We start from the raw sequence: 13,276 nt of genomic DNA, 5'->3' as shown, positions 1-13,276 counted from the left end.
GGGAGGAGGCAGGGCCTGATGAGGCTGAGGGGAGGAGGCGGGGCCTGAGTAAGGCTGTAGGGAGAAGGCGGGGCCTGATGAGGCTGTGGAGAAGAGGCGGGGCCTGAGTGAGTCTGTGGGGAGGAGGCGGGGCCTATGTGATGCTGTGGAGAGGAGGCGGGGCCTGTGTGAGGCTGTGGGGAGGAGGCGGGGCCTGAGTGAGGCTGTAGGGAGAAGGCGGGGCCTGATGAGGCTGTGGAGAGGAGACGGGGCTTGTGTGAGGCTGTGCTAGAGGAGGTGGGGCCTGTGTGAGGCTTTGGAGAGGAGGCGGGGCCTGTGTGAGGCTTTGGAGAGGAGGCGGGGCCTGTGTGAGGCTGTGCGAGAGGAGACGGAGCCTGAGTAAGTCTATGGAGAGGAGGCGGGGCCTGAGTGAGGCTGTGGGGAGGAGGCGGGGCCTGTGTGAGGCTGTGGGGAGGAGGCGGGGCCTGAGTGAGGCTGTGGAGAGGAGGCGGGGCCTGAGATAGGCAGCCCCAGGTTGACCCAGCGTTTCAGGAGCGGTCAGCTGGGCGGGCTGTTTTTAGGTCAGGCTGGGCGGAAGGCGTCGAGGGCGGGATCGGAACGCTGACGTCTGGGTTTGGGCTCAACGCACCGGGAGGGCCGCGGCCCTGAGCAGGGAGCCTTTCCTCACGCCCAGGGCGGAAGCGAGGGCGGCAGTGCGGGAAGCCGCGGTGGGATGCGGCTGACGCGGACGCGGCTGTGCTCGCTCCTGGTCGCCCTGTACTGCCTCTTCTCCATCTACGCCGCCTACCACGTCTTCTTCGGACGCCGCCGCCGGGCGCCGGGCGCAACCTCTCGGGGCTCCAGGAAAGCGGCGGCGGCGGCGAAGGAGAGGCGCGGCCGAGGTAGGACGCGGGCGGGACGGGGCAGCGGCCCAGCGGCGAGCGTGGACCAGCACCCCGCGAGCCCCGGAGCGTGGGTCCTCCTCAGCCTTCCACAGCCAGCCCCCCTACCCCCCGGCTCGGCTCGCTCCCTGTCACAGCCGTCACCCGGAGGCTGGTGGCGTGCACGCAGGCCGTTGAAACATGGAAGACCCTCTCAGTGCGCCTCAAGGCCGGGGATTTGCAGAAATGCCGCGGCAGCGCCGCCGGTCACCGCGTCCCCGCTGTGTGAAGCACGGTCCTTTCTCATCACGTGGCTAGAGAAGGCCCTGATTTATATCACAGCTCCGAGCCCCTCTGGTATTTTTTGACCGGTATTTTTTGGAATGGCAGCCCCTTTTCACTCCCCTGCACAGAATTTCTTGCACCGTTGTATATATGAAATTGGTGGAGAAAATGCGCTAAAGTTAGGATTAACTAATAGGTTAATTCAATTAAACCAGCAGTTCCAGAACTAAAACGTGAGGCCTAAATACCTGTAGTGCGTTCTTCCTACAGAACGAAAATATGCTGTGCAGGTATTTCTAAAGGGGGGAGAGGGGGTGGGGCGCACGCTTACCCTGTTTCGTGTTAAAAATGTTTAAGATCTTTAAAAATTAAAGATTGTAAAATTAGGGGCTGGAGAGATGGCTCAGTGGTTAAGAGCACTGGCTGCTCTTCCAGAGGTCCTGAGTTCAATTCCCAGCAAGCACATGGTGGCTCACAACCATCTGTAATGGGATCTGATGCTCTCCTCTGGTGTGCAGGCACACATTCAGGCAGCGCACTGTATATATATTAATAAATAAATCTTTTTAAAATTTTGTCAAATTAAAAATGGTTCTATTTTTTTAAAAAATGTTGGCTTATTTTCCTTTCAGCTGTGTGCTTCAAACTTGATTGTTTGCCTCTGGAACTTGGAGGTGAAACTAGGCCGCTCTAGCATCTCATGCAAACAGCTTGACTTTGAACCTGTAGCTATTCCTCCATGGTAAACGCGTTTCCTCTTCTTTAAAAACAGAACAGTCTGCTTTGGAGAGTGAAGAATGGAATCCTTGGGAAGGAGATGAAAAAAACGAGCAGCAGCACAGAGTTAAAACTAGCCTGCATCTATTAAACAAATCCACAAAAGAGAAGATAGAACACAATGTCCAAATCTGGGGCAAAGCTGCCATTGGTAAGTTATTGTAAAGAGGAAAAGCTTTTGAAGACGATGTAAAATGTGTGCTGTACTGGTTCTAAATTTGCTAGAGTGTGTATTTGATTGTTCAATGAGGTCAGTCCTTGAGTCTGTTCTTAAGACAGTGCAGGTTTTGTCTACTGTATTCCTCACTCTCTTCTGAGTTTCACTCACTACATGAACTGTGAGGATGTCCATTTCTCCTGCAATCTAATATAGACTTTATTTAAAAAAATAAAATAAAATAAAATAAAAAGATCATTACTCTTCAGAAGTTTTCCAGCCACCTCCATTTCCGAATTTCAAAGCCACTTCCTCTTCCTCACTCCCCCCACTTCCCAGATAGGGTCTCTCTGTGTAACAGCCCTGGCTGTCTTGGACTCGCTTTGTAGACCAGGCTGACCTCAAACTCCCAGTGATCCGCCTGCCTCTGCCTCCCGGGTGCTGGGGTTAAAGGCGTGTGCCACCACACCCGGCCGCACTACCTCACTTCTATTTGCTACAGCAGCACCTCACTTCTCGGTGCCATGTTCTGTCCATGTAATGCACAGATTTCTATGGCTGCTCTAACAAAGTGCCATGTTTAGTGGTTCAGAACATTACAACTTTATTCCTTCCCTTCTCAAGGCCAGAGTGTCTCAAGTCTCCGGAACGTTCTCCATCTCAGTACCTTAGTTGCATTGAGATAGTCTTTTGCTGCATAGGATAATAGTCACAGGTTCTAGAAGTTCAGGTATGGACATGTGGAAGCAGGGCATGATTTAACCTGGCACAATTGGAAGCTTGATCTGATTGCCCAAATTTTAAACCGGTTGTTCAGGTGACTTTAGTAACATGGCCTAGTGGAAGTGAAACAAAACTCACCTTGCACTGATAGTGACACCAGCGTCTCAAAGGTGTTGTGTGTCTCCATATTGATGTTACCCCCGAGTGTGCTGCTCATCTTGTTCACTCTTAAAGCTTTTGTTCAGATGAAACCAAAATAAAGCATCATGGTTGTCCTAAGGAGACAGGATGAAGGGTCCTGCATTCAAGGATGTGTGCATAACCAAACAGGGATTTAATACCCCCTTGACACACTGAATGTTTTGGTGCACTGATGAGTGCCTTTGGCTTCAGTACAAAAGGTTTAGTCCCTCCAGTTACCATATTAAGTTAATTCTAATAATGATGATATTTTAATTTGTAATATACATTTTGCCTCAGAATATGATGGGTTACATTAGGGGTTCCTCGGTATAAATAAAATATCCTGTCATCTTTACTGCAATCCACTTTAATGCCTGCAGCCACTGAAGCCTGCCTCTCATACAGTCAGCTGCCATTATTGATGACTGAGGTTTGTCTTGATCACCACCCGCCACAGACCATGAGGGAAAGTTCTCAGCTCATAGTGGAAATAGAAAAGGATAGAACGTACATTTTTCTCACATACTGAAGTGGATGAGGCCTGAGATGTTTCTGGTTTGTTCTTTGGTTACCAGGTCTATATCTCTGGGAACATATTTTTGAAGGCAGCCTTGAACCCACTGACGTGACGGCTCAATGGAGGGAAGGACAGACGGTTGTAGGAAGGACACACTACAGGTATTAATCTGACCACAGTGACCTCAGGTGCTGTGTGATGTCTCATGTCACTACTAGAGGAAGACACAGTTTTATGAGTATACCTTTATGATATCTTATATAATAACATTTTATATATTTATTATGTTTACAGAAATAAATCCTAGGAATATATGTTTATAGCTTACTAAACATTTTCTTATTAAACACTTCCTTATTAGAGTCTTCATTATACATTTTCTTACTAAATTGGACATTACAAAATGATTTTGGAGGGAAAGCTGGAGATGTACCTCAGTGGTAGAGTACTTGCCTGGCATGTGCAAGGCCCTGGATTCAGTCCCTAATACAGGGGGAAGAAGAAGTCTGTAAAATAAATTTTGGGAGTCCTATTTCTATCTTGCTTTTAGCTGCTGATATAGAAAACTTCATGTTCTGCATTTTATACACTTAACTTGGTAAATGATTATTTAACGTCTGTGCCTTGGAGAACTAAAGCAAATAAACATTATTTCATGATTTCCTTCTCATTAGTAGTTATGTTATCCTGGAAATGCTCAGGTAGAGTCCCATTGTTATTTATTAAAACACTTTATATCTACTATGATTTATTTAATGATACAGATTTCTTTTTTTTTTCAAAACTGTTTCTGTTTTGATTATTTAGGTTACCTATCATTTCTTAATTTTCAAATAGAACTAAGATTATTTTAACTAGAAAAATCATAGTTTTGTCATGAAAGTGCTGTTTCCATGTGGCTTCTTACTGAAATAAGCACTAGTTGTTTTTACGTATTTACTTCCTGTGACAATTGTGTTGGGAATGCTGTCAACCAGAGATTCTGGGTTTTGGTACAATTCTTTTTTTTTCCCCAGAGAAAGCAAGAGAAGAAAAGTTGTATTTCATCTTAGTTTCGTTTGAATTTCCATTGCTGCAGTGGTTGTTTGCGTTATAAACACTTAGCAGTTTTGTCACACTTACCTTTGTTTCCATAGCCATGCTCCTTGGGAGGAGGGAGCTTCCAAGAGGAAGACAGGTGGACCTTGGACATTCTTCATTAGGAGCTGTAGACCCTGTTTGATTTCAGTGAAATATCTTATTTAATGTTAATACATGAATAGAATGTGTTTGGACCCAATCCAGCCTGCAACTCCACCACTTTTTCCTCCAACCTCATGTTCACATACATGCATATATGTCTTTATAGCTGTCTGTCTGTCTCTGTCTCCTCTCGTGCCTCTCTCTCTCTCTCTCTCTCTCTCTCTCTCTCTCTCTCTCTCTTCTCTCTCTCTGTCTCTCTCTGTTTCCCTCTCCCTCTTCCTCTTTCTCGCCAAACAGCCAACCGCCACCAGTTGTTTTTGAGAACAGGTCTCTCATAGAAGCTTGGCAATTAGGCTGGGCTAGTTGGACAGTGAACACCAGGGATCTGCCTCTCTGTCGCCACATCAATCTTCTACATTAGTTCAAGAGTTGAACGTAGGTCCTTGTGCTTGCAAAGCAAGCACTTTACCAACTAATTCCTCCCTAACCTCTCACTGCATGGATCTCTCAAAGGAATTGTACTTAAAATGTAAACATATTTCCCCCTCATTGCTCTAATCTCATTGTAGGTTGTATGTATACTCCTAAACATACATAGTTAGATCTCACTGCTTGAAAGGATATGTGTGGCTGGACATGGACCTCAGTGGTGGGAAGGCTGTCCTAGACTGTGCAATACCTTGGGTTCAGTGACCACCACCATCCAAAAAGTGAATGTCTCTTAGGTGTATAAATTGCTATATCTGTTTTGAATTTGAGCAGAAAATATGTCAGCATGGTAATTATAGTTCTACTACGTTACATAGAAATTTCTGAAAGATTCCTACAAAGTCATGAGTAGCGCCATTAAGCTTAAAATTGTTTGGTATTACCACAGTGATAGAAAGGGGATTAAAGCAAAACTGTTAACTCCCACCAACAAAGGCTAAGCCCCAGTTTACCCTTCTGAAATTTTTATGCAAGATTTTATGTTAACGTCAAGAAAGCAGTGCTCTCTCCTCTTAAAGAACTTTGTATTCAAGCTCTATAACAGATTTTTAAAATACTTTATAAACAATGAAAAGTAGCATATAATCTTTCCAAAATTAACAAACTATTACGGAATTGCAACTTGTAAGCTCAATCAAATTACATTGGTACTAACTTAAGTGAATCCAAAACTATATTGTTGCACAGTCATTTGGAATTTAAATGGTTTCTCTGGGCTCTATATGTTGAAGTATTTACTCTGTAGACTTTTCCAGTTGAGGCAAACAGTAGAAAAATATATTGAAAACTGTAATTTCTGAGGCTTAGACATATGCCAAGTAACCTACAAGACCAAATTACATTTAGAATTCTGCACATGAGCTCTCTAGATACGGTTATTTTCAGTTAATGGATTTTCAGTGATCACTAAAGCATAGCATTTATTCTGTTTATTATACTAAGTCTTATATAAGCCTTTATAATGTTCTCTTAGTAGGAAAATGTCATGTTTTAAGTGCAGTAACAAGCGGCTAGAAATACAGCTCAGTTAGTAGAGCTCTTAGCTAGCATGCAGACTCTGGGCTGGGTTCCCAACACCACATAGACAGGAAGTGGTGGCACACAATCTTATTCCTAGCACTGAAGGAGGATCAGAAGTTCAAGGAAAAGTGAAGGCATCCATAGTTATCTCCTCAACTATGTGCTCAGGAATTTTTACCATTTCTGCCTCGGAGCCTTCACTCATCCTGAGCTCTCTATGAGGTGATCGTCCTTGGTCCAAGAAGTACATCCCTACATCTGTCCATTCCATCTGTGTCTTCTAGGACTTGTATTCTCGCGGGCACTGCCTTTCTTTCTTTTATTCCCCACCTGCACTCGTTTCCTTTTTATTCTCATCCACACTTTTAAAACACTTATTCACACTCACTATTTTCATTCTCCAACTTTTCATACCCTTATACTTTGACTAACGAAGTGCAGAATACTGTGGTGGCAGTGATTGTTTGGGGAAGCATATGACAGTGTGAGTTGTGGAGCATGTCTACCTCTTTTATGAAAATTTAAAATATATATTATATTACAATATAATATATACTACATGACATACTATAGTATGTATATTACAAAGAAATACAATGTACTCCCACTTGCTAACCACTCAGATTTAATATCTTTCAAGATTTATGACTTCTTTATATTTAACTTTTCTCTCAAAAGAATTGTTACCAAAAAAAGAAGGCTTTTCTTTATTCCCTAGTCCTTTTATTCTTCATTCTTCAAGGAGAATTGCTGTTGTGAATTTGATGCATATTCTTGCTCAAATTTTTATATTTCTACTAATAGAAGCTATATAAGTATTTTTCAGTAGGTACTTTCATATTTATAAAATTATACTTAAGGGCTGGTAAGGTGAATTACCAGATAAAAGTGGTTGCCCCCAACTCAAACAACCTGAATTCAACCCCAAGAGCTGTATGGTGGAAGGAGAGACCCAGCCCCTGCAAGTTGTCCCCCACCTCCACATGCATACCTTGGTATACATACACGCAGGCATGCATGGATGCACACATTCACACAAATCTTTTGACTATATGTTAAGCATCACCTTAAGCTTAATGTTTTCCTTTACATTATATTTTGATGCCTTTCCTTTAGTAAAGAAATAAGTGCCACATAATTCTATTCTCATATACTACTTGAATGTTCACATCTAAAGCGTTCTACCAGTCTGTAGGCCTGTCCCAGTCTTATAAAATGATTGAAATTTTCCATTGCTCAGTTTTGTTTACCTCTTGTCTGTGTTTCTACAGCTTTATCACTGGCCCAGCTGTAGTTCCAGGATACTTCTCCATAGATGTGGACAATGTGGTCCTTGTTTTAAATGGAAGAGAAAAAGCAAAAATCTTCCATGCCACCCAGTGGTTACTGTATGCACAGAATTTAATGCAAACCCAAAAACTGCAGCATTTGGCTGTTGTCTTGCTGGGAAATGAGCACTGTGATAATGACTGGATAACACAGTTCCTCAGAAGACATGGAGGCTTTGTGGACCTGCTCTTCCTAACATATGACAGCCCGTGGATTAACGGTGCAGATGTTCTCCAGTGGCCGTTAGGTGTAGCAACGTAAGTACAAGACAAGGAACACAGCCCTGCATTCTAAGGCCTAATGTTCTGAACCAGGAAGGTGGTTTATTAAGTGGTAATATGCTTGTAGATTATAAGACAGGGCCATTTTTCCTACAGTCAAAAAGAGTGTAGCCTCAGGCCTCAGTGACAGTGGTATCTGGTTTGTTGTTGTTGTTGTTGTTGCTGCTGCTGCTACTGCTGCTACTACTACTACTACATTTTACCCTTTTCTGAGGAGTTCTTTTTTGTTTTATTTTAAAATGAATATTGGATACAATTTTAGGCATCTTAGTGTCCTAAAAAAGATGTTTAACAGAGAATGAGCAAAGATAGAACCATAATTTCTAGTGAAAACAAATACTGTTGTGGCAGTATTTTGTTTAATAGATAGACTTAGCCTTGGGTTTGTGATTGGCTGACTCTTTGTGTAAAAGCAAAGGTTAATTAAATGATAATTTAGGATCATCAGTATATAATCATCTTCCACCTTTTAAAAAAAGTGGAGAGTGTTTTTAAGCTTTTTAATAGTAAGTAAACCTTAGACAGGCTATCCATAGTATACAAGCTTCCTGAGGGCATGAGCTTCCTTCCTTGCTTTAGAGTACTGCATGACAGGATATAGACACACAGTAGTCAGGGACACTCACTGCTCTCACAGGAAACTCAGGCTCAGTTCCCAGCACCCAAATGGTGAGGCTCACAGCCATGTGTGACTACAGTTCCAAGGCATCTGACACCCTTCTCTAAACTTTGTGGGCACATAGAGACAAGGAGGTAAACAAATATACAAATACACACATAAAAGAAAGATGAGTAAGTTCTAAAACAGTGCTTATAAACTATAGGTACTCAATTATTTGTTGAGGAAATGAATCATTTTACTGATAGAATTAAATGATTCCTTATTTTGACTCTGGTTACTACCATTTGTAAATTCAAACTACTTTCTATTTAGTTACACAGGTGTCACTAGAGAAATGCCAGTGACACATAGTCCACTCCTACGTGTACAACATTTCAGCTGATTAGGTTTGGGCTAGGAGCAGTCTTAACATTTCAAATACTGTTTAAGTACACCAACCTTTAAGACCTTCAGAAAAATCTATTCCTTGAAAAGAGCCTATATTATATTTGTAGAAATATTTTTTCTCTTTCTACATTGTATGACATCAACTGTTCATATAATATATAGAAACAGTAATTCTGGTATTGCCGAGTTCATCCTGTTCCCAGTGAGGAGGCATCTGGTAGCATCTGGAAACTAAAGAGAGGAAACTGTAACAACTGGCATCAAACTGGTAGAGTGCAGGGGTGTTGTTAAACATAGCACAGTGGATAGGACTCATCCAAACAGAAAGTTATTTGATCCAAAATGCCATAATGATCTCACGTACAGCATAGATTTCAGGCATACATTCATGTGCAAATCATTGCCCAGTGCCCATGGAGCAAGTCACTTTTAGTCAGCCTCCTTTGTATATAACAAGTTTTATTTGTTGTTTGTTTTAATATATTTGGAAATTCCTTGGAATTAATTTTTCAGAGCTCATGACTATACCCATACGTTTTCTTTCTAATGATCAAATATGATTATGTATGCATGTGGTGTACAGTATGTTTGGGAGCCAAAGTGTAAATGCCCGTACAGAAGCTAGCAAGCCCGGCTGTGGGCATCATGCCACGGAGTAATCTATTACTTCTTGTATAGGTATAGGAAGTTTCCTGTAGTTGAAGCCAGCTGGTCCATGCTGCATGATGAGAGGCCCTACATATGTAATTTCTTAGGAACTGTCTATGAAAATTCGTCAAGACAAGCACTAATGAACATTTTGAAACAAGATGGAAATGATAAACTTTGTTGGGTTTCTGCAAGAGAGCAGTAAGTTCTGTGTTTGCATGGTTCCTCCCTGTTGCTCTCCAATTCAGTGTCACCTTATGTACAATTAGGTTTCCAGAGACTCACTGGTGACTCTGCTTAGTCTAGTCCCCTGTCAGAAGGTACAGTATTGACTAAAACTGAGGAAACTGGCTTTTCCCCAAACTTGTGCATACTAATCAAGAAACAGGTATTGATGGAGCAATGGTAGTCATTTTGCAATTATTTCTTTTGCTTTTAAATAAACACATGGAGTATAAAGCAGACTAGCTGAGGGGTGAATGCCTAAAAGATCTGCTTCTAGGTCTAGAAACTTATTTTTTAATTGTAACAGAAATTGCCTTCTAGATGGTGTCACTACTATTAATGTTAATATTAAATTCATTTACTCAGCACTTACCAAACAACTGCCATATGCCAGAAACCATTTTACTCATTGTCACAGACCACCCTAGTTGGGCATATAGGGGTCCCTGGGACGAGAGTCCTCGAAGACTTGGTGGGCAAGGATTCAGAGGTGACAAACAGAGACAAACACAGAGGCAGTTTGAATCTGAGTGTATTTTGCAAGCAGTCTAGATTTTTGTACACATTTTGAAACAGGGAGTGCGTTGTGGTTACATTTTCCATGGAGTAGATTCAAGGGGGTCAGTGAAGCAATCAGGCATATAGAATACACAGTACAAAGTACATAGTAATAACATCATTGTTTCTAAGACATTAACTTGGCACAGGCAGATACTACATTCTCAGGTTGAGCCAGGGACCGGAGACAGTCCTCAGTAAAATTAACTTTTTCCTGTTAGTCAATGTCTGACACCTTTTTCCCATTGATGATTACCCATCCATCCCCTCCCTCAGACACTCCTGTACAGGGGAGAGATGGATGAGGTATAGCGGCTAATCTATAGGGTCCTCTATATCTAGGAGGACACCAGAGACTGCCCTTCAATACATATGCCACGCCATATGGAGTTTTGTATTGTAGGAATTAAAATTCTGCTTTTACTTTCACTCTTGTCGAGCTACTTTTTCCTTGAATGGGCTCTGCCTTTGGTTAAGACCCTTCATTTAATTGGGGATTTTTTTAACTACCTCCTTTTCCTGTAATTCATTGAAAAAGTTCTCCATTGTTTTATTATTCTTAAGAACTTTCAGGATGACTAAAAATAAATTAGGCGTTGGGCTGGAGTGATAGCTCATCGGTTGAGAGCACTGACTGGTCTTCCAGAGGACCCGGGTTCAATTCCCAGCACCCACATGGCAGCTCACAACTCTCTGTAACTCCAAAATCTGACGACTGTAGACATACAATGCACATAAAATAAAAATAAATAAATTTTTAAAATGATATCATTACTCCTTTTAAAAAATAAAATAAATAAATAAATTAGGTGCATTTGGAGGAGGCATCTCATTCTGTGCTTTCTGGGCTGGTGCTTTGTCCAGTTCACCTCCTGGCACCATATCCCTTGTTGTTGCCTTGACTATGAGTGAGAAGAATAATTGAGCAAATAAGAAGGAATACCAGGAAGCAGTTTGCTATCAACACTCCAAGGGAAAGAACACCAACGCCTTTTCCAGGAGACTCTCCCTTTTGGGGTTTTCGCCTCAGGCCCGTGGAACAGCATTGTCACACGGATTCTACTAGAGGTGGCGTGGCAACTCATGATAATGCCGACAGTGGGGAAAAAATAGAATGTGCCCTCATAGCACATGAACGTTGGAGGAAAGAAGTAAGGCAGTGTGTGTCAGAAGATGTAATGCCATGTAGGAAAAAAATTAAAGAGAAGGCAGCCCTGGAGAGGACTGGGGGTAGAGGGTAGAACATTTGTTTTCAAGTACCCAAGGAGAGGACCAGGCGGAAGGCTACATTCTGCACAGGCCTGAAGATGGCACAGGAGTCAGCAGCACGGACTGGCCTCAAACTCAGTGTATAGCCCAGGATGACTTGAAACTCATGATCCTTCCTACACCTACCAACTTCTAGAATTACAGAATTACATACCCAGTTTGTATATAGATGATGATCAATACTAGGTCTGAGTTGGGCTGTATCCACACCCCCAAATCTTAAAAAGGTTTAAGAAATGTATATAGTCCAACATTGTCAATGTCTGTCATATTTGTCATCTCTATAATGTATTCACAATTTTGATAATTGACATTAAAAGATTTCCTTCAAAAAAAAGATACCACAGGAAAGTAAAACCTTACAGGGACTTATTTGTTGTTTGTTTAATTTTCTAGGTGGCAGCCTCAGGAGACAAATGAAAGTCTCAAGACTTACCAAGATGCTTTGCTTCAGAGTGACCTCACATTGTGTCCTGTAGGAGTAAACACAGAATGTTATAGAATATATGAGGCCTGCTCCTTTGGCTCCATTCCTGTGGTAGAAGATGTCATGACAGCTGGCCACTGTGGCAACACGTCCAGACACCATAGCGCTCCTCTGCAGCTACTCAAGGCCATGGGTGCCCCCTTTATCTTCATCAAGAACTGGAAGGAACTTCCTGCCATTTTAGAAAAGGAAAAGACTATCATTTTACAAGAGAAGATTCAAAGAAGAAAAATGTTGCTTCAATGGTATCAACACTTCAAAACAGAACTAAAGTGGAAATTTACTAATATTTTAGAAAGTTCCTTTTTTATGAATAATAAAGGCTAACCATATCTAGTACTGACTGTGTATTCTTAAGTGTGAATATTTATAGTGCTTGCCTTCATCAGCTCTATTTCATGGAACAGACCAAATGTTCTCCTTTTTGGCTACTACCACGTACAAGATAGAAGAGATGGTAATAGTTTACTGAGCTGGAGCTGGAAAATGGCTGAGTGGTTAAAGGTGCTTGCTGCCAAGCCTGATGACCTAAGTTCAGTCCCTAGAAACCACATGGTAGAAAGAGAGAGGTGAGTCTTACGGGCTGTCATGTGACCACCCCACCAGCATGCACCCACAAACACATCAAGTCAATCAATCAATAAATAACCCAAATTCAGTTCTACCAAGATGAGGAAGTCAACATTTACTTCCATTGACTTTAACACAACTTTAGGGGCTGGAGCGTTGGCTCAGTGGTTAAAAGTGCTTACTACTCTTGGATATAACCTGAGTTTGGTACCCAGCATCCATGTCAGGCATTCACCCATCTATAAGTATTGCTCCATAGGTCCTGACACATTCATGCAAGTGAACATAATACATGAAATAAAAGTAAGCACTGATAAGAGTATTTATTAGGGCTGATAACTGGACAGGTGAGTAGAAGGATACATGCTTACCGGTAACTGCAAAATTAAAATTAGATAAGATAACTGAATTTAACAGCTCTATTGCACAACACGGTGATTAGTCTAATAATACAATTGAAAAGTGCCTGAGTAGATGCTATGTGCTTTCACAAACTATTAACTGGGGTGGTTTATATGCTAATTAGCCAGTTGTGGTTACACAATGTATATATTCCAAGAACACTGGACTTGATAACCAGATTCAATATAATCTGCCAATATTGAAAGTAAACTCACTCTAGGGAAGCAGCATTATATATCAAAAGACTGGTTATTGCAGTCAGAAAAACATTAAAAACTGCAATTTCCATGAGGATTTTGCCCAAA

General features: G+C 41.8%; 1 protein-coding gene across 2 annotated transcripts; it reads left to right on the top strand.

Annotated features, from left to right (window-relative positions):
• The first annotated feature begins 500 nt into the window (after nucleotides 1–500).
• On the top strand, nucleotides 501–12,338 carry RXYLT1 (ribitol xylosyltransferase 1). 2 transcript variants are annotated; one of them, XM_084760605.1, is made up of 6 exons: nucleotides 504–881; nucleotides 1,918–2,073; nucleotides 3,561–3,663; nucleotides 7,465–7,779; nucleotides 9,491–9,661; nucleotides 11,909–12,338. In XM_084760605.1, exons 1-6 carry the CDS (start codon nucleotides 713–715, stop codon nucleotides 12,324–12,326), a joined length of 1,332 nt encoding a protein of 443 aa, XP_084616731.1. In that variant the 5' UTR covers nucleotides 504–712; the 3' UTR covers nucleotides 12,327–12,338. The 2 variants fall into 2 exon arrangements, with proteins under 2 accessions (XP_084616732.1, XP_084616731.1); XM_084760606.1 differs by lacking the exon at nucleotides 9,491–9,661 and having other exon boundaries at nucleotides 501–881.
• The last annotated feature ends 938 nt before the right edge of the window (nucleotides 12,339–13,276 follow it).

Source organism: Acomys minous (genome assembly GCF_964271855.1).
Source record: "Acomys minous genome assembly, chromosome: 15".
NCBI classification, from domain to species: Eukaryota; Metazoa; Chordata; class Mammalia; order Rodentia; family Muridae; genus Acomys; species Acomys minous.
Note: the sequence above shows the minus strand (reverse complement) of the source record. Positions and strands in the feature narration are given on the sequence as shown.

Bases quoted from the DNA above. Each gene is read 5' to 3' on its own strand.
- RXYLT1 (XM_084760605.1), top strand. From the start codon at position 713: ATGCGGCTGACGCGGACGCGGCTGTGCTCGCTCCTGGTCGCCCTGTAC. The intron at 2,074-3,560 runs GTAAGTTATTGT...TTTGGTTACCAG, and splicing joins CTGGGGCAAAGCTGCCATTG to GTCTATATCTCTGGGAACAT. The intron at 7,780-9,490 runs GTAAGTACAAGA...CTTCTTGTATAG, and splicing joins TGGCCGTTAGGTGTAGCAAC to GTATAGGAAGTTTCCTGTAG.